Genomic DNA, 25,604 nt, shown 5'->3' with positions numbered 1-25,604 from the left:
TTTCTAAAGCCTTCGATATTTCGACTCAAAATATACTTCGTGTATTTATAAATCAACTACCCAAACTCTAAATACAGGCAGAGGTTTTTGATGACAGGCAAATAAACGGAATTAAAAAAGGTAAAAAGTATGAAAAGATGATTACATATATTTCAGAAGTTTTTAGTTCCTTCACCCTTGGTTAACGAATGAAAACAGCAGAGATTTTGTTTGAATACAACCGCAGTGATCCTGCTTACTAAAACTTTTTGGTTACTGCTCAGGAACTACTCAGATACTAAGGGCAAAATATATCGTGTATTTAAAACCCAACACAAACCATAAAAAGGCTAAGGAATTTCAAGCCACCTTTACGCAATTAAAGTAAACCATACTAAAATATCAAAAGTATAAGTCTAAAAAGATGACTACGACGTTTTTTTAGTTCCTTTTACCCTGGGTAAACACACGAAACTGCAAATATTTGGTTTAAATACACAAAGAAACGGACTTGCAACCGAAGAAATGTCAAAGAAGAGAAAATGGAGGAAATCATGGGGATATGGTAATTATAAGAAATGTATCCTCACATAGGAAATAATTAGCTGTAACGGTAGCATGCCTATTTCATTGAGGAAATAAAAAAAAAATGAAACCATTTTGGGGGGTAAGGAATTAAAAGAAATAACAGATATCATTAATTTCTCATAATGGAAATCCTCGCAGCCTGATTTTTGTTCAAATCTTCTTAATAGTAAAGGTAGGGCGTTGCGTTAGAAAGAGTTCAAAATAGCAAAAACACAATCAAATAAGCGCTTGTGAAAAACATCTACAGAACACAGCTGCAGAATAGGATTCTATTAGACTTGAGCCGCTAAGTGATTGAATAAATATCTCTTGACTACTTGAACACATCATTAGTTATGGATCACTGTTATTTATGATTTTCCTTTTTTTATCTTGTAACTGTAAAACACTTCTTTAGGAACAAATTGAAAAGAATTCAATTCCAATTTTCAATAGGATCTCCCAGAGAAAGGAAATGGCATCTCTTTTAAAGGAATCAAATTGGATCAAGCGAGAGTGTCATCTTTTTTGGCTTTGAGCAGTAAATGATAGGGTGGCAAATGTAAGCACTGTGTGGAGTTTTCGAGAAATTTTGAATCGCCTTCTTAGACCATTAAAAAAAACATTTGCAAGGGTGTCAGTGGCTAAAACTTGAATTATCGAGCGTCTCAACGATCGAGTCAAGAAGCCTGTTACTAAAAAAAAAAAAAACGATTGCTAATGCGATAAATTATCAAGAGACGGGCTCCTTAGAGAGTCCAGATCATGGCAAACACATACACAATGCAAATAGCTAAAGTGAGTGCTTTGCCTAGAAACATACTTGCTTGCCTCTTGTTAGACAAGATGTCATTTGAGGGACAACCACGTAGCCCATTTTCTACCACGCATGCGCAAAGTTTTACAGTTTATATGTCCTGGTAAATAAACCAATTCCAAATAAGATTACACAATGAAATTCAATGTGTTGTAGTCCGTGTTGCATCACGGGTAACTTGATGGCAACAGAAAACATCTCTTAAAATTATGTGGATGTTTAGGGCACACAAATAAGAGATGCCACAGTATTCCAATCCAATATTCGTTTCTACCTAAGCGTATTTGAATATATTTGTTACCCATGAAGCACTGCGTGCAAGGTACTATACATTCTAGGGCGCAACCCTGGGAGACCGCGCTTGCCTGGGGAGGAAGACCGCTTTTTTATTTCCCAGGCGCGCATCGTCTCTCCCCTCAAGCTTCTACTACATCTAACACAGACTAACCTACTATTACTTCATCTTTGCAAGACAGGCAAGATTTTTATTATTTGTACCATTTCCATGGAAATGCAATTTCATTTTGCCTGTTTTAGCAAAGAAATTCATCACAACATCGAGGTCTATCGCGACTAAAGCAGACATCTCTAGGCACGATCTCCTTAACTTCCCTGATTCAATCAACATAAATAGAATGAATGTTTGGGCATTAGGAGAGTTTTACATTAGGAGAGCTTTTCTATACCCTATATATTGTGCGACCGTCGTAGAACAACTACCCCGGTTCCAGAGCCTCAAACGTCTCTCTATTTAGTGGCCAGCGAGGTTGAGACGAGGCTCTGGCCTATCGAAGCGCTATTTCGACTTCTGCTAGGTTCAGAATCTGAACTTGGTCGCTGATTGGCCAATTGACACGTGGTCATGGAAACCAAAAATTCTGACAGTTTTCTATTGTATTTTTAGTAATTTCGCTTCAAGTTCAAAAGGTCAAAACCGGTTTTTAATTCTTGTTGTTTGCAATAACAAACATCTAAACGAACGAAGTAAAGGAGCAATAGATTATTTTGATCACAATTTTCATAGTACTTTGCAGTCCGAATTAGTTACAAGATTTACCTCAAGCTCGCTTTCCACTAACTAGAGAGACGTTCGAGGCTCTGGAACCGGGGTAGTTGTTCTACGACGGTCGCACAATTCCCCCACCTTCAAACTTTAACTGCAAAGATCAAAATGAGCTATATTTTGATTCTACATTTTTGTAGAATCTATAAATGTATTAATATTTTTTAGCTATCTATCATTGGGTCCCCCACGTACCTTTCACCTACACGCTGTGTCTATTTAAACTCCTAGAACTGTAATCAGCAAAACAACTATGATGTCAGCTTTCAACCTTTCGGTGAGAATAGGCTATGAATACAGGCTATAACAAAAACTATGTGTTTGGCCCTTCACGAATGAAATACTAATGAGTCTGTAATCAGTAATCATCGAAACAAATTATGCCGCCATTTTTCAACCTTTCGGTGAGATTCGGTGTTTGGTCCTTTACGTCTCTATGCCTCTATACTTAGACAACAGGTGTTACTGCGAAGAATAATGGTAGAATAATGTTGCTCAGCAATCCCTTCAAGTCGCAACGGATAAACCTTAGCGATCTATAACAGAGCACACGACTGAAGCGCATTATTGAAGAATTATTATTATTTGTATTAATAAGTAGGGACGTAGCCTTAAACGTTTGCCTCGACAGGGCCGTAGAAAGGTGTGAGACGAGTGGAGGCACGTGCCCCCTCCCCCTCAACCAGTGTTTTTCAAAAGTTCGTGCTCCACCCTCACCCCATCAAAGAGAGAAAAATTGGTAACCTAAATAACCCACATGTAACTGGTTTGTGGTGATCAATTGGTCGTCCTCAGATAGAGGACATAAAAGTACTAATGCTGCATTTACACCAAAACCATGTTTAGTTAAACAAGGTTTTTCTTTGCCTGATAACTTACCAAGTTTCTCATTGTGTTAAATTCTTACCAGCTAAATGATCACTTAGTACAGCACAGTCTATTCTGTTTTGTTCTGGGTTCTGTCCACTCTTGGGAGATTGATAATTAAACCAGTTTAATTAAACCACCTTAATTTGTATGATTTGCTTTATTCTTTTTTTACGGTAACAAAATTTGGCATGGGCATCTGTATACTTTTCAAACAAACAAATAATTTATCCTGTTATTTACTAATTTTATTAGTGCTGAAATATCAAGAAAAAAAGTTCAGTTTAAAAAAAGAAAACTTTTGCCATATCTCAGGATTTCTAAAAAGGAAAGGTTGCAAAATGATTAACCCTCCGTGTAATTTTTCTATTATCTTTTTCTCCTCGTGAAACACAAGACTGGCGACATTCTTCTTGAAAAAGGGGATAACTTTAGATCTTTCCTAAGTCAATACCTTCAGGTTATTATGGAATATTTAAGTTCCCATCTGTCAATGTTTACAAGGATTCTCGCCCATAGCAGAGAGGGCGAGAAATGTTAGTCAACATTATTCAATTTGCAAAGGATTTGTTTACAGATCCAGCATGAAGAACTCTTCTAGATAAAGAATCTTCTAGAAGACAGTACTACTAATCGTTTTTAGGCTGCAGCTTTTGACAGCAAACATTATAGCAGATGGAAATCTGGCTTTAAAAAAACGCAAGCAATTCAATTTTCTGCAATTTTAGATGTCCGTTCAAAGTACTATAACTTCTTTTCACTCAAATCTAGTAAACCCGCAATATCCTATATTGATAACTTTTACTTTGGATTATTGTCATTATACGTGCTTGATTTTAGTAGCCGATTAATTAGCAAATTTGAGCATTTTTTTAATATTGAGAAATAAAAGAAACACCTAGAATTAACCACATTTAAGGTTCCAACAAATGTTCTTTTGTATAATATTCAATTTAGAATCTTTAAATGGGAAATGTAGTAACCCAAAATAGGACTGAGGAAAAAATATGTTTTTCCATTTTCAAAGAAGAAAAGCAGATTAAGCAAGCCTAAGTTAAACATAGATTTCGCTGGAATATTCGCCGATTTTCAAATGTTGTTTATTCAGGAGTCGACAAATAGTAAAAAAGACGAAAAAGGTAGCCTTAAAAAACCCACATGGATTATTTTTTTTGTCTTATGTTCATCACGTGTTCTTCACGATCGATTTGACCTTCAAGCGTGGTACTCGGAAAATTTAAACTTCATATCTGCGCATACAAGTTGCGCAAAGGACAACCTTGTCCTCATTTTCTATAATGTTCATGAAACATGTTTGTAACAAAACAATATACTTTGCTTTAGATTGTTGTGCTCGTAGAGACGCACACAATACATGCTTCAGCTGGAGTTGCTTAGCGGTCGCTGTTGTTGCCTATCATAGACGGTGCTCCTCCTATCTCTCGCATACTATTTGGTGACTACTGCTCCATTTTGAAGCGTAGACCAAAATTGCTTATGTACGTATACATATCCTGCCTTTACGATCTAAGTTTTAGTAGCTTTTATATAAAGCAGAAGTAAAATGACTACCTTTTCAAATTGAAGAAATTTTTCTTTGGATAATACAGAGATATGTAAAATGAGAGAAATGTTCTCATTTTTTCTGAGTATAATTATTCTATTTGGTTTACTTAAACAAACCCAATTGGATTTCATATTTAAATTCACAATCCCTTTTGATGAAAATACCGTAACTTTATTTACTCATAAGAATAAAATATGGTGTTTTTGACAGTATCAAGACAGTGACAATATCATGTCAGATACATTGCATGCATTTTAATTTAAAAATCTTAACGAAAGTTTGAAGGCTCTGGAACCAACTCTGTTGACTGTGTTGAAAAAAAAAAATGAAAAAAATCACTGACAAATTCAACCTTGTGAAATTGACATCTGATTTGCATATATTCAAACCCTTCGTCTTACCGGGCAAAGGTTTTTGAAGATTGAATACTTCAAAATTGAATGTGTTTTCAAGCTGAGATGGTAACGAGCCTTAACGCTGAAAATAATACCGTTTGTCAAGCTAACAACATCACCAAATTCAGACAATATTTTAATCGCGTTTTTTTTTTATTAGAGAATTACTATTATATAAATTGATATGATTTGCGCCAGAACACGTGTAGTTGTCGCCGTATATTTATCTTTTAACCTTTCCGTAGAATAAAACTTGATTACTTTAACGAAATCTTTGTCTCGGGGGATTAGAATTGAGTGATCTCTTAGACAGTTGGCCTTTTTAAAGCATTCTTGTTTTATCCCATTCATTTATTTAGACACTAGCCATCACAAGAGAGCATAAGATGCTCTCTTGTTATCATATGATCTATAAAATTGCATGATTGTTATCAGTTGTAGTCCAGCAATGAAATATTCTCGTTATGACTTTCCAAAATTTGCTAACATTTTCTCCTTCAAAATGTCATCGTTTTGATGATTACGAAAAATCCGAAGCATTTTTCTGACGCTTTTCGATAGCATCGATTGTCGCTTCCTTTTCGCATTATTTCATTAACGGCGGCAAAGGCTCAAAGCATAGTTATCGATAGATAGATAGTTATTGGGCAATATTAAAAATAGCAGCCAAAGGCTGAATTGCATAATATTTTACAATTAATAAGAGATAAAAATGAATAAATATATATTAAATGAGGACCTATTTACAATTATTGGGGAATAATAAAACTGATTTAAAAGTTTGAAATCGACTATTTACATAAGGTCTGCCTTGCAGCACATTGCCAGGATGAACGAGTTCTTATTCCTGTTTGTACAATAGCGCGGGTGGTCGAATTGACGCTTTTTCCTGGTGTTATACAAGCCCAGGTGTTCGGGGGGCAGTAGAGATCTAAGCTTGTGATCATCGTTATTCAAAATGTAATTGAAAACTCTGATACAGCTTGCTGAGCGTCTCCAACTTAAGCTGTTCAGATCAAAGTTCGCAAGACACTCTTGATAGGAGAGATCAGGAACTATAATGCAGAGAGCTCTTTTCTGGACACGCTCAATGTCATCAGATAGACATTTTTTAAGAGCGTTGTGGTAGACATTTGAACAGTATTCTAGTGCAGGTCTAATCATGGTACAATATATATTGACAATATCGCTAGAATTCAGACCAGCCCTTTTAATTAAGAAGGACCAAGAAATACAATTTCTTATTCGCTTTCTTAATACTCTCAGTTACGTGATTGTTCCAAGTGAGATCATCAGATAGAGTCATCCCTAAGATTTTAGCAGATTTGACTACAGGCAGTTCCTTTCCATTAACGTTGACCGGCCCGAAAACAATAATAATAATAATAATAATAATAATAATAATAATAATAATAATAATAATAATAATAATAATAATAATAATAATAATAATAATAATAATAATAATAATAATAATAATAATAATAATAATAATAATAATAATAATGAAAATTTCTTCTTCTTTTCGTTTACAGAGATAGCGAAACTTTTCTCCTTTTTTTCACACAGATGTGTATTTTCCTAATTCTGATGCTATGAGAAAATGATAATTTAAACAGCTACTCTTATTCAAGAAAACTAAAAATCATCAAAAAGAAAAGACCAAAACTGGTGGAAGACGAGTGTTGAAGTAATCTGATATATTCATAATACGAAAATGCTACACGTTCGCTAAATGCCTTTCTCGTCCTAAAGGATCTTCAATTTTAAATCACTCTAATCCCCCTTAAACCCTCGACGCTCGCGAGAGACGAATAGGACCAATATGCTACAATCACAGCCTAGTTCCAGGCTCTCCCGGGTCTTTTAACCTTTAAGATGAACCGTCAGGCATCTTCTAAACAGCTTCCAGATCACAAACCCGGGTAGAATATCTGGGATTGGGTTGCTATAATTAGTTATACCTTATTCAGCTACGTGAATAGATACGACCCATTGCAATCCGTGCATCCTCCAGGATGATCAGAATTTTGCGGAACAGTCTTGAGGGGAGGGGATATCCTGGTTATATTGCTCATTTAGCAAATTCCCAAGCCAGAAACTCAAGAATACAACACAATTCAGAAACTTTAATATACAATAAACTTGAACCAAATAATTAAAAAAAAAAACTATTTTATATAATAACCGTTGCTTTAAAGCGAAATACGAGGAAATATTTCGAATGCTCATTATACTATAATTATCATCACCATCACCATCATTATCATCTTCATCAGCATCACGGTATCATATATCACACATCATTATCATCATCACCAGCACCATCAGCACAATCATCATCATTATACCCTCAACCTTACCTTTTCGTTTCGCAGTAATAACACAATACAACCCTCCTTAAATTTCATTTAACCAAAACTTGCCTCTCTCGCAGATGTAGCCCGTTCCTACGTAACCATAACGACAGGTGCAGTGTCCATCACAGCATTCCGCGTTCGCATCACAGTCGGCACAGCGGTCAACTAAATAAAATTGAAATTTGATAGACGAACCATTTAATGTATTTGGGTTATGGGCTAAAAACCCCCGAAAACTGAGTGCTGAGCTCATTCCTAGCAATGATTTTATTCATTTTTATTATCGAATTTCCACCAGCATACTGGAGCGGAAGGTACAACAGAGCTTAGGCTCCAAATAAAGTACCCCTTTGAGTGTATTGTTACACATGTAGTAAGCATTGTAAGCACTTTCACTGTTGGTGGTCACTGCCAGAGGGTTTATCGCGCCCCTAGTGGTTCTTTTACGTTCCCTCGGCTAAGATTAGTGCAGTGCAGCTTGAGAGACGGTTAAGTGGAGACTTGAGAGACTGGTTTAGTATCCTTTTCCGAGAAGGCTGGAAACACGGGAGAATAACTTCAACTCACTTGTGACACAAATTCGAATCAAGGCAGGAGCCCGGAAAAATCCCCAGTCGAATCTGGGCCACAGCGGTGAGAGGCCGATGCGCTAACACCATCACACTAGGCAACCCGTGCTAACATGCTTGATCCATGTTCGACTCATTTCCAAACAAGGCTCGGTTATCTTTCTAATGTCAGAGAGGTTCTCTGAATTGCGTTATTGAATACCAGACTACGCAAAGTTTATACGCAATGAACCATTCAGAAAAATATTCAAAATACGAGCTCGTATGGCCATCAGTGATGAAAAACGCAAGAATAGTTCTAGTACCGCGCAGTCAAACCCTCCTTTTGTTTTGAAATGGCGGCTTTTTACCACAGGTAGCCCAATATCTTTATTTGTCCCTAATGATATACGGTTAAACATAGGGTGAAAAACACAATAAGTGAAGAAAAAAATTGTTGAAAAGGCGTGTGTAATCTAGTGTTGTGTTTATGTTTACTTTTATCGTGTTCTCTGGCCGTAGTATCGTTCTGGTAAGAGTTGAAATCGTGAATCTTGAATATTAAAAAAAATTGTGTGTGTTTTCGCCAGAGCACGCGCATGTGCATACGTTATTCAGCCGCTCGTATGTTTGTTTGTGTGACTGTCTTTAAAGAACTGGCTGATTGTGCTCACCTTCACAATGTGGACCGGTGTAGCGTACGTCGCACTGACAGTCGTACCCATACTGTCTTTCAATGCACCTTCCGCCATTCTTACAAGGGTGAGGCAAGCAGTGTGGCTCTACTATAGGGCTTGGTTCTGTGATTAAATGGCAGATTTTAGTTCAAGGTAGTCAGCTTGAAAGACACCCGAGGGCTTTTCCCCCCTTTTTTTACCCCCTCAAAAAAATCATTTCTTCTTGAAGTCACAATAACCTTGGTTTGTTCGTATGACCCCTACCCCCCTCCCCCGAAAAATATCCTGGTGTACGCGCCAGTGCACCTTCGATATATATATATATATATATATATATATATATATATATATATATATATATATATATATATATATTTTTTTTTTTTTTTTTTTTTTTTTTGGGGGGGGGGGGGGGGGGGGGGTAGGATGGGTAGGGTGTTTTGTGGGCTCCAAAGTCAGGTAGCTTAGTGTTTCAATCTATACATAGCGGACAAAAGCACCAAACTTGGCATAAAGATAGCCAAGAGGATGCTAATTCATATTGAGACCGGTGCCCATCGGTACCATTTGAGGATTTTGTGTAATAAAAAAAAAATAAAAATAAGAAAATAAAAATTAGGAAAAAAGCGTCCAACACGGGCTCCCTGTGGTGAAATTTAAAAACCCTTGTATTCCAAAACTAAGGCGAAATATCTGATTTTTTTTTTTTTGGTAGGGGAAATGTATCTTGAAATATTTACATATACCGTCATAACTGTCGTCGGCTGCATTGAAATGCTTTATTTAAAAGAAAAAGTTTTAAAAGCTAGACCCAATCCCCCTCACGGTTATCCAAGATGGCGGCTTATATTGGCACTGTATATGCTGTAATTACCTCATAAAATCGCGTATTTTAGGTAAAAAAAGCTCATTCTTTATGTATCAAGGACTTACAATGTCTATAACCTACTAAATATGAACTTTTTTTTTCTATTTTAAATTTATTTCTTCTAAATCTGCGATAAATCGCAATTATCGGGTATTTTGACGTTGGCTAAATAAAAAGAGGTAGAGATGGATTTAATAATGGGGCTTTGTAAGTGTCTGTCAACTAGACACCAAAGACCAATAAGATGCTTTAGATATGCCTCCTTAATCAAAGTTATTAGATTGTGCACGCTAGCGTGTGCCCAGGGTCCGCGGGGATTTCTTTTCCAAACAAAGGATTTTTTCTTCGAGGTGCCAAAGAAACGACGGTGCTATAAACAAGTGTTCAAAAACTCGAATGTGACGATACTAGCGTCAACCTTAAGAGAGGACACGTTTAGCCCCAAACCTGACGTAGACCAGAATTATTCTATTATCCTGACGATCAAGAGGGTTTTGAGCGTAGACGCGAGCCACCACTGCCGATCTATATTAGTTTGATAATTCTTTTTTTACAAAATGAAAATATTAATTATTAAACGCAATTAGCTATGGTTTTCGGCTTCATACGACCGAGTGGTTGGAAGTCAAGGGCGTCTGCCGGCTCCACCGCTTTGGCCCATAACTAGCATGGGGTAGAGCGAGGCTCTAGCCTCGGAAACAATTGTGAAAATTTGATTTAAAAAAAATAACATACAGCTGTAAGGAAAAGATAAACAAATGATCCGAGTTGTCATAGTATAATTTATCAACGCATAACAGGCTATAAAAAATCTCTCTCTTCGGTAGCATATTTTTTCATGCTGACGGGCCTATTAATTACAGCCGCGCTGGTTGAATTAAAGCTCTGTAGCCCTTAATATAATACTTAGAGAGCTCATTGAAAGAACATTTCTGGGAAAATTTATGTGCACCACCTATTTATGCTTATTTAATTAACAAAAAAAAGTCATATTCGCATTTAGCAAAAAAGGGATGTAAATAAAGCCGCGTGGGGCCTAGGTTCCAGTAGGTTTTCCTTCTTCAAATGTAGCTTTATATAGCTATTTACATTTTTTTGGGCTCGGAATTCGATAGAATACAGCTAAAATGATAAAAATCGTTTTCAAACATGTGCATTTTGTTCTTTTTTTGTGTCTTGAAAAGGTATGAAAATCTTACCACAGGGTACCCGCAACACCAGATTTCTAAAAAAAATAAATGCTCTTTATCTATGGATCCGCTAATGGTACCGGTGGGCACCGGTCTCAATATTGATTACCATCCTCTAGGCTTTATTTATGCCAAGTTTGGTGCTATTGAGCTTTTTTTGTGCGCTAAGCGACCGGACTAAACTCTGTTGCCACATTTTGAGAGTTGGTGGGTTTAGTGGTATGAGCATAATCGATTTTCATTTTTTTTTTGTGCACAGCGTGGTGTTTTTGTTGACATTTCATATGTTTTCTTTTTTCTTTTTTATCAACCATGTATTAAGCAAGTAACGCGTAAAAAATATCGTTAATGTTTATGGTGGAGTTTGCAGGTGGTTTGGATACACTTTATAAGTCCAATTCTTATTGTCATTGTCATTTTCATAAGCATCATCTACCTGTGCAGTTTTTTCCTGTATATCCCGGTGCACATCTGCACGCGTATAACTTGGGGCCGGTATCAACACATGTTCCACCATTTTTGCACGGACGTGCTTCCTTGCAAAACAGATCTGCAAACAAGACATGTAACTTAAAATTCCAGACAAAAATAATCCTTGACAAAAAAGAAAATATTTTAGAAATACAAGCAAGAGGTTTAATATAGTTAAGTGTTTTACTCACACTGGCATTTATCCCCATAGTACGGGGACTTACAGTAACACACCTCGGCACCTCTCTCTATCACACATGTGCCTCCGTTCAAGCATGTGTTGTAGGGACACTTTTGGTTACTCGCTGAGAAATAAAAATAACATTGTTATTACTTAATCACGACAAAGTTTTAAGCAAGAGTGAGTGACATAGTTCCGTGTCATTTCGTTTCGTCACAAGCCTGTTCTTCAACACCTATCTCGTCCACAAGTAGCGTCGTTTCGTTTTTTTTTTTTTTTTTTTTTAATGGCTGGCTTATAATGATCGTTTAGTAGGACCCTCAATTAGAAATCTCATATCAAATATTATTGCACTGAAAAATGAGTTTTTCTGCTTTAGAACCTCCATTTTCACCCTTGCAAAAAACATCCTGGCAGAAAAAAAAAGAGATAAAATAAATAAACTTTAAGCAAAAGAAATTGGAATGCATTATGGTTAGGGAAGAGAAAAAAAGGCCCGCCTCGCCTTAACATAAGTCAGAAAGAAAGTAACAAAAACTGACAGATCCGCACTTTTTATCTAGAGATTAAACGGATTTAATAAGGGCCTCCTCTTAGTGGGCGCTTATTCGAGTAATTAAGGTGTACGTACCCCCAACCACACATCCTTTCTCTGTGAGTGTCAGCTGTGAACCCTCGACATCCGGGCATCTGCAATCCCCAACAGCATCACAAACCGCATCCCAAGTTTTCTTATCAGGGAGTGGCTGCGCTTTTGGACAGTTGCACTCTGGAATACACAAGTTGAAGTGAAGAAGTTATGCAATCTGGAATAATACACAAGTTTACGGAAAGAGGTTTCACTCTGGAACGATACACAAGTTGAAAAGAGGTTCAACTTTGAATTGATACAAAAGTCAAAGGGAAAGAGGTTGGAATTTGGAATGATTTTCTTTTAAGGAAAGAAGTTGGACTCTGGAATACACAAGTTGAGGGAAGAAATTGGACTCTGGTGACGATAAACATATTGGATGGAAACAACATATAAATAGAATGACAAAGACCCCTTTAGGCTTGACTTACGGCCACAGTGCTTCCCTGTGAAGTGTCCTGGACAGACACACGTGTAGTCATGTTTATCCTCGGAGTATTGACAGACTGCCTTGTGGAGACACGGGTTTGGCTCACATAGGTTTTCTTTCTTGACTGAATCAAGATATAAAGTTTTTGTGTGTTATGGTTGTGATGGGAGCTTATGATTAATAGCATGTTTCATATTGGTAGTGGCAGGGCTGCCGGTGATGATAATGACAATGAGGATGGTATGTCAGTACAGTACAGTACAGTACAGTACAGTACAGTACAGTACAGTACAGTACAGTACAGTACAGTACAGTACAGTACAGTACAGTACAGTACAGTACAGTACAGTACAGTACAGTACAGTACAGTACAGTACAGTACAGTACAGTACAGTACAGTACAGTACAGTACAGTACAGTACAGTACAGTACAGTACAGTACAGTACAGTACAGTACAGTACAGTACAGTACAGTACAGTACAGTACAGTACAGTACAGTACAGTACAGTACAGTACAGTACAGTACAGTACAGTACAGTACAGTACAGTACAGTACAGTACAGTACAGTACAGTACAGTACAGTACAGTACAGTACAGTACAGTACAGTACAGTACAGTACAGTACAGTACAGTACAGTACAGTACAGTACAGTACAGTACAGTACAGTACAGTACAGTACAGTACAGTACAGTACAGTACAGTACAGTACAGTACAGTACAGTACAGTACAGTACAGTACAGTACAGTACAGTACAGTACAATGCAATGCAATGCAATGCAATGCAATGCAATGCAATGCAATACAATACAAGGTCCAACAGTATTCAACCAGGGTCAAGTGCCTTAATCAACATTTCTCATTTGCTTACATGAATCGGTAATTTATTTGTTAAATAATCTGCATGTCGCTCTTCTTTCTACGAATAAACGAGGCGTTGCTTAAACATTTTCAAAGAGGGAACCTTAAAAACATCCCTTCCTTTATATATACATATTTTATACATCAAAAGCACAAAATTAGTTGCAGGGTTATCAGATTCAACCCCAAATATAATGTTACTAAAATTGAGATCTGGCAAGACCGAGGAGGTGGTATGTCATTACATATGATGAAGAGCGCGTTCTATATTTGCTGATCGTTGTGGTGCTGCCCATGATGATTATGACAAGATGGTGGGGGTGATGTTGCTGATGACGAAAAGCATGTCACATATTAGTAGTGGCATATGAGTGATGATGATGACAAGATGGTGGGGGTGCTGTTGCTGATGACGAAAAGCATGTCACATATTAGTAGTGGCATATGAGTGATGATGATGACAAGATGGTGGGGGTGCTGTTGCTTATGACGAAAAGCAGGTCACATATTAGTAGTGGCGTATGAGTGATGATGATGACAATGATGATAATAGTGATGGTGATGATGACAACGATGGCGGTAATGATGATAGTGATATGGTGATAATAATGGTGACACTGAATGACAGTTTGATATATAACAAGGGTTGTGATGATGAAAATAATGATGACGGCCTATTTACTAGGGAAAAAGACTGAGAAAAAGACAATAACATTAATGTTAACAGTGATGAAATAATGATGACGATATGGTTGTGATAGTGCTTAAGGGGGGGGGGGGGGGTGAATAGGTTCGCGGATCGGCGGATATTGCCCCGAAATGCTCACGGATTTCGGATTTTGACTGCTTTGACGGTTGAATTTCGGATTTTAAATGAATTCCAATCTATGCTATTGAATATCTGTCAAACCATGCGGATCTAAAATATCTGCGGATCCACGGGTTTGCCCAGAGAGTTTCAGATCGGCGGATTTACAAACCCCTATTCACCCCCCCCCCCCCCCCCCCCCCATCCGTTTAATAAGTGTATTGAGAATGAGACATTAGTTACGTATGGTTAGAAGTTCGTCATTAATTGCATTTTACTAAAACAACGAACGAAGACAGGTATGTAACAAGGTTACCTGAGCAGTCGTTTCCCGTATATGGAGGTGCGCAGACGCAGTAGCGCTCGCCCGATGCTCGGAGATAGCACTTCCCGCCATTTTTGCAAGGGTGAATTTTACACTGGTCACAAGGCTCTGAAGAGAAAAAGAGCAATCGAAGACTTAATCTCAAAAAAAGATACAGTGATCAAAAGTCATTGCTACAAAAAGCTAACGAATAACCATGCACATGAAACAGACATTTCAAAGCATATTTGGAACCGCTTACTTTAATCATCTCTTCGCTTTTTTATCGTCCCTAACGACTGTTAAAGTCAATAGTTTCCACATAAACTTGTATGAAATTGTTTTACCGTGTTTTGCTGGCTGACGAGTCCCATGCCCTCAAGTTTAAGATTATCACAGGTTTCCCGCGCACTTGAAAACTTATAGCCATTTATTGATTTGCAATTATGGCAAGCACAGACTCATACCCAGTCGCTAATTAATATGAGGGCGCGCAATGCGTTATGGGGGAGGGCTTCTTTCTCTTCCTTTCCCCTCACCATAGCGCATTGCCCTCCCTCATCTTCCTTCCCAGACATCCTTGCGCGCCCTCTTTTTCATCTCAAGCTCTCTTCTCTTTCTGTTCTTTTATTAATAAGCGACTGGGTACGAGTCTATGGCAAGTACAATCCACTCCTACTTACCGTCGCAATGACGCCCGCAATAGCCCTTTGAACACACACAGTCATACGTCATATCCGGTCCAATTTCACATGTGCCGTTGTTATGGCAAGGGTTTGGTGAGCATGGTTGTTTAACAGCTTGATATGAAAAGGTTACCATTAGTTATCGTCGCATCATTGATATCATGGCTTATGGAAACTCTATAAGAGAGAACCCAGCCAAATTTACCATAAGCCAGCTTAAAAGAAGAAAAACAATATTGGAAATATTGACTAGCACTAACTGGTCACATGACTTGACAGTGGCAATTTCAAGCCAAGATAAATACAGAAATGACTACACCTTTCATGCCAGAGAACGACCAAAAATAGAATATCTAAAAAGAAATAAAACCTTTTTGAAAAAGAAAGCGACAATATAACAATGACGGATATTCCTACTACCTAGTTTAAAGCTGGCCTCGAAATTTTTGGGGGTACGATACAATAACAAAATATTATATATATATATATATATATAATTCTTGGACACTCAGTGCATTTAATGCAGTTTAATACAAACTTGTTTCGTAGACCAACGTTGCCGTTAGTCCACTTCTCAGTTAAACTAACATTCAATGACATCAATGTTTATCTACGTAAAATGTGCATGGATTGAAAAGCTGTTACAAACAGTGGGCGCGCTGTATGCGCGTGCCGTTTAAATCGCCTAATAATTACCGAACTTTAGAATGAATTTGCGTCGATGCCTTCATGTGGAAACCAGCCCGTTTCGCTTGTTAAGTGTTGCCATCTCACAATTATAAAATGCTTCATAATTATAAAATGCTTCTCTGCAGTGCATAAATTACATCTCTTACTTTCCTTAGAGTATGCCTTTGCCCTAGCTATTATCTTCCAACTTACTGTGTAATTGATTCTCCTATCTTTTAACTGCCATATGTGCTTACTCAATTCCGTCTCGTTTCTCCTACTTTCAATTCTAAATGAACAAGCGTGATTTCTCCATCTCGTCTTAAACTCGTTTGCTGTTAGACCTACATACGTTTCGCATTTGCCCCCTGTCTCTACTCTAGCCTGGTAAACTATCTCTTTTTCAAGACATTCCCCGTTTAAAGGACATTCTTCCCTTTTCCTACAATTACATTTCCTATGGTCCTCCACCTGCTCGTTGTCCCTTCTATGTGCTCTTGGCTGGAACTTGAGCAGGTAGCTATAGCCGCGTTTCCTCAGCGCGTTTTGGTATTGGGGTGCGGCGTTGTTAAAGGTTTCCTCGTCATAAGATATTTCTGACAGTCTTCTATTTATGGATTCTGGTATGTTTCTGATGATATTTGTAGGGTGGTTGGACTTGCTGTGCACGTATTGTGGTATATTCGCTGGCTTAGAGTATGGTCTAAATTTACCTGTGTTGAGGTCTAATGTTACGTCAAGAAAGTTCACTATCTTCTTATTTGCTTCAATGGTGACTCTTAATCCGTTGTCAGCAAATATCTTACATATTCTTTTCTTTGCTATTTCTATGCTTCTAGGTGCTTGCGACATAATTGCCAGCCCGTCATCTCTATAAAGACCAATGTTGATTCCTGGAATCTGCTTTAGCTGGTGTAGTAAGAAGCATCCGATCAATTCGCATGTCTCCGCTCCATCGAAGCTCCCCATTGTCACATCGAATAATGTGGAAGATGATTTCTTCTCCCATGGTACGCCGTTGCTAAATAGGAGCGAGTGCTTGGCTTTTGTAATGATATCGCGTTCGTCGGTCGTGATGTTCACATGCCCTAATGCAAATTCCAGTGCTCGTTCTAGTAGGGTCTCGGTGATAGATGGATAAAACTCCACTATATCGAAGCATATAAAGGCTGAATTCTCCTTACTTGGTAGCTGTCTGTACTATTCTAGAACAGATGACGTGTTTTTCCATTGGTTCACCTCGGTTTTCGTTACTAGCCTCTTGTTGATATTCTCGAGTATTTGTTTACTAATTTTTCCAATCTCTGATTTTAAATAAGCCGGCATGTTGGTCTATTATCGAAATTCGCTTTGTGCTCTTTCAAGGTGATGAATGCTGCTTTTTAGTGCTTCTACTCTATCTTGTATGTCTAGTTTAGTGGTTATCCTCTAAACCAAGTTAGAGTAGAGACAGGGGACAAATGCGAAACGTATGTAGGTCTAACAGCAAAAGAGTTTAAGACAAGATGGAGAAATCACGCTTCTTCATTTAGAATTGAAAGTAGGAGAAACGAGACGAAATTGAGTAAGAACATATGGCAGTTAAAAGATAGGAGAATCAATTACACAGTAAGTTGGAAGATAATAGCTAGAGCAAAGGCATACTATAAGGAAAGTAAGAGATGTAATTTATGCACTACAGAGAAACATTTTATAATTATGAAGCCAGAGATGGCAACACTTAACAAGCGAAACGAGCTGGTTTCTACATGTCGAATTTGCATGAATTTGCATCGACGCAAATTCATTCTAAAGTTCGGTAATTATTAGGCGATTTAAACGGCACGCGCATACAGCGCGCGCACTGTTTGTAACGGCTTTTCAATTCATGCACATTTTACGTAGATAAACATTGATGTCATTGAATGCTATATATACATATATTTCAATATTAGGGAGAGGTACGTGCCCTTGAATGTGTCACACTGTGGACTTCTATCGCTATGTTTATGGGTTTGACTTACTTTTGCACTCATAACCATCGCCCACAAATCCAGCTGCACAGACACAGCGGTGATTCACACACTGAGCATGCGTACCACAAAGTGAGCAGATGTCCGCTATGAATAGAGAGTGCAGAGCGTGAGCAAATCTTGAGTATCCGGAATATCATTGTTTTATTTATTATTATTGATCAACTAGATCTAAGCATTATGATCTTAATGCGATGTATATAAACATTGTACATTATTTTTCATGCATAGGAAATAGTTCTACAATTTTAATAAAACGGCCATTTTAAAAATGAATACGCTTTTCTTTAACTTTGATCAAGTACACTCAGAAATTTAATAAAGTTATTTTTATCAGCATTACAAGGTTAAGTTATTAAGAAGTATATAATGTAGTTATATAAAGAGGGGAGCCACTCACTTTCACATTGTTTCCCGGTAAATCCTGGTACACACTGGCATATGTAGGGGTACGCATGCGCATGAACCACCCAGCGCTTAGAGTTGTTTGTTTGTCCGTAAGGATCGATGCAAGTGGCACCGTTCTTGCAGGGATTTTTGACGCAGTAATGGGGAACTGTAACAGGATTATATAATCATAATCATAATCATAATCATAATCATAATCATAATCATAATCATAATCATAATCATAATCATAATCATAATCATAATCATAATCATAATCATAATCATAATAATAATCATAATCACAATCACAATCATAATCATAATCATAATCGTAATCGTAATCGTAATCGTAATCGTAATCATAATCGTAATCATAATCATAATCATAATCGTAATCGTAATCGTAATCGTAATCGTAATCATAATCATAATCATAATCATAATCGTAATCATAATCATAATCATAATCATAATCATAATCATAATCATAATCATAATCGTAATCGTAATCGTAATCGTAATCGTAATCATAATCGTAATCATAATCATAATCGTAATCGTAATCATCATTATCACCACCATCACTACTACCACCATGGCAGCAGCCATTTACTAGAGGGTAGGGGCAGAGGGCGCGCTTGCCTTCCCCCCTCCCCCATCTTCTAAAAGTGATGGGGTAGCGCCTCTACTTTTTTAGCGATTTTTTTATATGAACGCGCGTTTTTCATGTACCTAGTGTTACATGTATAAATTGTTTGCTTGATAAGGGACAGTATTTTTTTATAAGTTTTTTTTTTCAGATTTCTATGCGGAACTCTATGTCAAGCCCAGGTACACCCCACCCCATCCCGCCGCCCCTGTTTGCAGTATCCATATTTTTTTTCTACACAAGTTTTTTTTTTTTTCTACACAATTGATTTAGCCACGGGCTATAGGATAATCTGATAAATAAGTAACACGACCTCCAGCGGCGCGTTGAATGGAAAAACGGGCCGCTGGGTGTCGTGTTACTCATTTACCAGGCGGCGACGGCGGTTACATAGCGCGTCGCTTGAAATGTCAAAAGCGCGTATGGACAGAGCTCGCTGGAGGAGCGAAACCAAGGCGATACGGCCAGTAGGAATACGTGCTTTATTAAACTATAACAAGATATTAGACTTCATTTCGGAGTCAGATTATCCTATAGCCCGTGATTTAGCCTATACCAAGGCTATGACTGTACAGGGTAGTATCTAGATAACTCAGCTCGCCACTGCATCTTTATTACGACTGTGTAAAGAATAAGCGAGTTATGATACTTACTTTCGCAGTGCTTCCCAGTGTAGTATATAGAGCAGGCGCATTTGTATCCCCAAAAGCCGTCACCTCCAGTCTTGGCGCGGATCACTTTACATTGCCCTCCATTTTCGCATGGATTAGAAGAGCAGACGTGCTCTAACACACAAGACAAAAGGACATGATGCAAGGGATTACCTCGAGAGTGGGACTCGGTTAGCATCTGGCTATTCCCGAAAGGCAGTACTCAGTAAAGGTGCAGTGTCATAAAAGGAGAAAGCGACCTTCATATAAAACATTCGAAGATTCTATTTCCTATTCCTATCTTTTAAATCTCTTACTACCCTGTCGAAAAGGACTGCAATGGCCTTATACTGCGAGTACCGATTTTTTAGGGTACCATTCTGGGAGCATAGGCTTTCTAGCCGGGTTTCCTGTGGTGAATTATCGGAAGTATGACATCACCGGAATTGCTAGTTCCGGACCCTGCGCCTGAAACACGGTTCATTTCCATGCACAGGGAACCCGATATAAAATTGCAGACATTAGGCTGATTAGGATGGACTTTGAGCGCGAGGTTATGCTTACCCGTGCAGTAGCGACCGTTGTATCCCTGGGCGCAGACACACGGCAGCAGTTTATTCTCGACACATCTTCCTCCATTTTGACAAGGATTTTGAAAGCAAATAAGCTCATCTAGGTGCAAAATGTCAATGATCAGTATTACTGTATAGCTCAAATAGACATGACAATGCTCTCCATGCAATCAAATCGAAACGTATCATAACGGCTCTATCTGAAACTCACCTTGGCAGTAAGGGCCTTTGTATTTACTAAGACATGTGCAGTTTGCTTTTCCTTTAACTTCAGTACAGATGCCACCGTTGAAGCACGGATTTGTAGCACATGGATCAACGTCTAAAAATCAGAGTGCAAGCAGCAAGAAATATTAATCTATTAAAGTATATTATAAGGTCGCACAGTTACGTTGGGTGCTAACTGCGGTGGGTAAGGGTGACGCTCATTCGAGAGGGGGGCTCATTAGGTGCTTTTTGAAGGAAGGCGCTTATTCTGTTCCGAAAGAGGCGCTTTTTCGAGCAATTGCCGTATGCCTTATTGGAGGTTGGGGAGAGAGATGTCTCGACAGATATCTCTATCTAAGTCGTTAAGTTGGGTAGATCAATAGCAGGGAGTGAGCGTTGATTACAAGATTTGATGATTAATGAGTGTAAATGTTAACCACCATTAGACATTGCAATTGGACCCCAAGATGGTTCAAAATGGATGGTTTAAAAGCACTGCACACTACAGTGCTTAGTTGCTTAAAATATGAAGGGGGGGAGGAGGGGGCTGTTGCGAAGACACGATAAGGAATTGACCGAGAGATAAGGAATTGACCTTTTCAAAGCAAGATTGATTGGTATGGAAATAGGAATAATTAATTAAGAAATGGCCAGTTCTTTAGTGGTTAAAAGAAACGCGCGCCTCGCATGAATATTAACGCCGCATTGTCACCAGATTTCTTCCGGTCGATTACGTAACAATATCCGATTATTTTTAACGGAAAACGAAAAAAAAAAAATTGTGAAAGCAATTGCAAGTGTGGCTATTGGAAGTTTCTTTGAGGATGGAAATTTAGAGCGGATGGCCTTTCAAATAGCTTGAATTTTAATATATTATTTGACTCTTAGCGGTTGAGGTTTCCGTCGGACCTCAGAAAGTAAACTAGTAAAAATGGACCACATACCTTCACATTTTGTTCCTTGGTATCCATGAGGGCACAAGCAGTGGAATCCACTGGGTTGTTCTACGCACGAGGCATCGTGCTTACAAGGGTTCGGCTTGCAGTATGTAACAGCTATGAAGCACGTGCACGTGGAGGAAAAAGAACAAAAAAAAGATAAATAATAATAATCGTCGACTGTACCTTATAATCAGGGCCATAGTAGTGGGTTAGGCACAAGGGACACGTACCCCCCCCCCCCCCCCTAATATTTTCAAAAATACGAGGAAATGACCAATAAAGGCGTGGCTGTGCCCCTAATGTTATCTCTATTTTAATATTTCGAGGCCTGCTACGACACTGATAATGGTTACAGAACATGTTCTCCTATAAAGAAAAGAATAAAAAGAAAATACAAATGGAATATTCGAGGCCTGCTACGACACTGATAATGGTTACAGAACGTGTTCTCCTATAAAGAAAAGAAAAAAGAAAATACAAATAGAATATTTGGATTTCGGTATTGTTGGTTGATATTCTAGGACATAAGAAGTTATGAGAAAAAAAGTCGCTTATTGCCCATTGCTATAACAAACACACTTTTTATACTCTCAAGGTACACCTTGCCGTAATTGTACCATGAGGGCTAAGTCGCTCTTATCTATCTATTTATATTTCTAGTAGACACCCTCAGAGGCAAAGGTCTCTCTAGTATAAGCGATACGCACTATAAAACATCACGTGATGTTTAAGTGGGAAAACCGCACCAAATAAAAACAGGAATGGGTGCTACCGTTAATCAGGAGAGCAAAAAAAAAACTATTTCAATAAAAAATAGGCCCTTATGACATATAGGAACTTTCTGGCTGATTCGTAAGCGCTGAATGAAGTCTTTTCCCGCCAAAAGCTGGAGTACGTGCGAGTTTGTAAACGAAAAACTTGTGATTTCATAGTGCATGACCTCTATTTTACGCGTGTTGTGTGAACGTATGCTTATGGTACCCTTTGCTGAGCGCGGCGCAAAACGCCAAAGAAGGGGATACGAACTCATCTCATACCATCACAAACAATCCCTGCATATCCCTCTTTGCAGATACATCTGAAGCCATAGTCTGTCTCGATGCAACTTCCATTGTTCATACAAGGATTAGAGTCGTTTCTACAGTACATCAGCTCTACAAAGAATAAATCACAGGAAACATATAACACTTTTTCCAAAACTATGAGCTTATTTTATATTTTTATGGAAGGGATAAAAAAAGCGAATTACAAATTATATATAAAATCATGATCTAGGTGGAGATGTTCGAGTAATTTTGGAACATTCCTCACACAATTCTCCATATTTAAATATTATTATTAACAGTTTGTTCGCTTTTTGCTTTAGTTTATCATTCTTACATTTTAAACATTCAATTCCTGAGCCAAACAAACAAAGCTACAGAATGAAGTGCTGTAGGTAAAACAAGGTGATATGCGTAGGTGAGGTGTAGACGGGCTATAAATCAAAACGAGGTTGTACGCCACTGTAAAACGGAAAAGTTGCGCTGATGTTGCGATCGTTAGTCCTTGGTCGGAGCTAAAGAAAGGGCAAGAACCTGGTTATTTCCTTCTTTTGCTACGACAGAGGGCAACGCTTGAAACGTCAGAGCAACTACTCCGTTTCACAGTTGCGCAAAACATACCTTTTCAACCTGTTGTGTTTATTTTTAGCTGAATGATATGGTATGGATAAAAGGTTGACGAACCTTCACATTTCTCCCCCTTAAATCCGGCTGGACAGCAGCAAGCCATCGAGGTGTACGGCGACGCGCAGATTTTCCCTCCGTTCAAACATGGATTGACTACGGGGCAAAATTATCAATGCATTATTACTGTTTTTAAAATGTAAAAAAGGGTAAAAGAATCAAAATGACAGATAGCATAATCTGCATTGTCCTTGTTTTAAACCTTATCCAGAAAGAAAGACCATATTTTATATATGATTAAACCACCTTTAAACTGGTTAAAGTGATGGTGTGAAAGTCGGTTACGTCACGCACAGAATGAAAAACATTTTGGAGCATCCAGAAGCCAGCCAAGAAGCCAACCAAGCAACGCTAACAATATCGAACAACGCTGTTTGCAAGCTTCTGCGATGACTGATCTGTTTTAGAAGGTTGCACTGTTTATACGGGGATTATACTTACAAAGCACTCCTTGTACAGGTAACGGCTCGACTTTACAATCCTCCGTGCTACCCTCAGAGTCAGCACATTTACTAGCATTCTTATGACCATCATCTGCCATCGCGCCCTCCCCCTTGCTGTTCAGTGCTATCGCTTCCACTGTTGTTTCCTTACTGTTGCTTGCGCTGAAAGGCTTCAGGCTTGTCTCATTAAGGCTTGGGACTTTTATTGCCGTGGTTGTAACGTTGTCAGCCATGCTCAAAGGTTGTTGTTGCTCTACTGCCGATGGGACATTTAAAGTCACGTGATTTGTTTGATTGACAGGTTGGCTTGACATTCCTTGTGTGGCTGTAACATTACTGTTAAAAGGGGATGGGGAATTCACACGATCAGTGTAAGCTGGAGTTGCCGTATCATCTGCAGTGGCGTTAGTCACGTGATTGTTTTGATTGAAATAGATTGGCTCCCCTACTTTATAAAATGTTGCTACACCAGTCACATGACCAGGTTTGGTTTGGTTTCCATATAAGGAAATATTTTTGCTTGTCGAATCCATTTGATCTGAACCGAGTTTAGCTTGACCTTGGCCTTGATTAGAATTTACCGCTTCGACTTGACCTACTTTTATTTCTGTAGGCGATATTTTCGCACTTGTATTACTGTATGTTTGTGAACCGTCTTCTTTGGACATCACATTTTGTGTTTGATCTTGATAACCAATATTGGTCAGCGGTTTAACCTGAAGTGTATTTGCCGCTGCTTTAACATTATTCATGCTTTCACTACTTGTTACTGAATCATTCCCAGGCCCTTGACTCCAGGTATTTGTTATTATATTTTGTTTTTTGTTCTGTTGGTGTTTCCCTTGTGATGAGCTTTCCATTTCCTTCTCAAAATCATCTGCGAACTTTTTATCGTTTCTTAACTTTTCGTTTATTTCTTGTTTCTCCAAAACATTTTCTGTCGTTGCTTTATCGTTGTTGCTTTTTTTGTTTTGATTTATTGGTTTTGCATGCATTATTTCACTCCCTACTTCTCTCTCGAATTCTTCAGCGTATTTCACCTTGTTTCCATCACTCGAACCTTTATAATTGCTGTTTGATTGTTGGTTTTCGTTTGTCTGCGCATTTTCTATCTCCTTCTCATACCCATCCTCATATTTTGCATTTTTCTGTTCTGTTCTTGTACTTAAATCCACACCCGCAACATCCCCAGTATCCCTATCTTGACTTTCACCGTCTTTTACTTGCTTTCTCTTCGCATTTTCCATCTCCTTCTCATAATCATCGGCAAATTTTGCGTTCTTATAATCTGGTCCTTGGCTGGAAACTCCGGTAGCAGCTACTCGATTTTGTGGCCGCGTTTCAACCTGCTTTTGTTGTGTCTTCGTACTTTCCATCTCATTCTCAAAATCGTCTGCGTATTGACTATTATTTTCTTCTTTCTGCACGTCTTGATCATTTTTCTCTAAGACATGCTTATCACCATTTAACCCTTGTGTGTAGCTGTGTAGTAACTGCTCTTGATTTGTAAAAAGCTCAATCGAGTCCCCAAGGTTCTCATGCACTGTTTCCAGAAGTTTCGTTTCGCTGCTTTTTCTTCTCAATCTTCTCAGCATTACATTTTCCTCGCCTTGCTTTCCTGTCTTGTCTAAAAATCTTTTCTCGAAGAATTTTAAACTTGGACTTCTTTTGAAGTGCCTCTTGACCGAAACTACAAGTGTAATGACAGAGAAAACCGCTAAGCACTTGAATAGCCTTGAAAAGTGCATTTTTTCTTCTTAGAGTTATCAAAATTTATAAATAGTCATCATTAACTGAAACAAAGACTAAAAACAAAATTTAAAAACAATGAATATTCAGCCTAAAGCCTTTTGTTTTTGTTTTCTTCTTGACCCATATTTTTGTTAATACTTGGATTGATAGTGTTCATTTATTATTAAAGATGGCTTTGGCTGAAGTCGCTGGTCCAAAGATTGTTACCTGTTTCTCATGAAAGCAGCCACATTCTCAGTAGAACAATACGAATTATATCAAGCGAGTAATCTGTTTTATCAGTTGAAAGGCGTAAAATTCATCAGAGGATATCTCTGTTGG

General features: G+C 38.2%; 1 protein-coding gene across 1 annotated transcript in view; it reads right to left on the bottom strand.

Annotated features, from left to right (window-relative positions):
• LOC116601237 (neurogenic locus Notch protein) overlaps positions 1-25,444 on the bottom strand; it is a 33,202-nt gene extending 7,758 nt beyond the window's left edge. Inside the window, exons 1-17 of the mRNA XM_048734081.1 lie at positions 23,530-25,444; positions 23,089-23,184; positions 22,399-22,515; positions 21,365-21,475; positions 20,425-20,535; positions 20,206-20,313; positions 19,645-19,776; positions 18,353-18,508; positions 17,944-18,039; positions 15,269-15,385; positions 14,598-14,714; positions 12,613-12,735; positions 12,182-12,319; positions 11,561-11,674; positions 11,335-11,448; positions 8,838-8,963; positions 7,682-7,780 (exon numbers count right to left, since the gene is read on the bottom strand). Of these exons, the coding sequence (XP_048590038.1) occupies positions 7,682-7,780; positions 8,838-8,963; positions 11,335-11,448; positions 11,561-11,674; positions 12,182-12,319; positions 12,613-12,735; positions 14,598-14,714; positions 15,269-15,385; positions 17,944-18,039; positions 18,353-18,508; positions 19,645-19,776; positions 20,206-20,313; positions 20,425-20,535; positions 21,365-21,475; positions 22,399-22,515; positions 23,089-23,184; positions 23,530-25,279 (3,625 nt within the window). The 5' untranslated portion in view covers positions 25,280-25,444. The remainder of the gene's footprint in view (positions 1-7,681; positions 7,781-8,837; positions 8,964-11,334; positions 11,449-11,560; positions 11,675-12,181; positions 12,320-12,612; positions 12,736-14,597; positions 14,715-15,268; positions 15,386-17,943; positions 18,040-18,352; positions 18,509-19,644; positions 19,777-20,205; positions 20,314-20,424; positions 20,536-21,364; positions 21,476-22,398; positions 22,516-23,088; positions 23,185-23,529) is intronic.
• Between the last annotated feature and the right edge of the window lie 160 nt (positions 25,445-25,604).

This window comes from Nematostella vectensis, chromosome 11 (assembly GCF_932526225.1).
Source record: "Nematostella vectensis chromosome 11, jaNemVect1.1, whole genome shotgun sequence".
Taxonomy (NCBI): domain Eukaryota; kingdom Metazoa; phylum Cnidaria; class Anthozoa; order Actiniaria; family Edwardsiidae; genus Nematostella; species Nematostella vectensis.
Note: the sequence above shows the minus strand (reverse complement) of the source record. Positions and strands in the feature narration are given on the sequence as shown.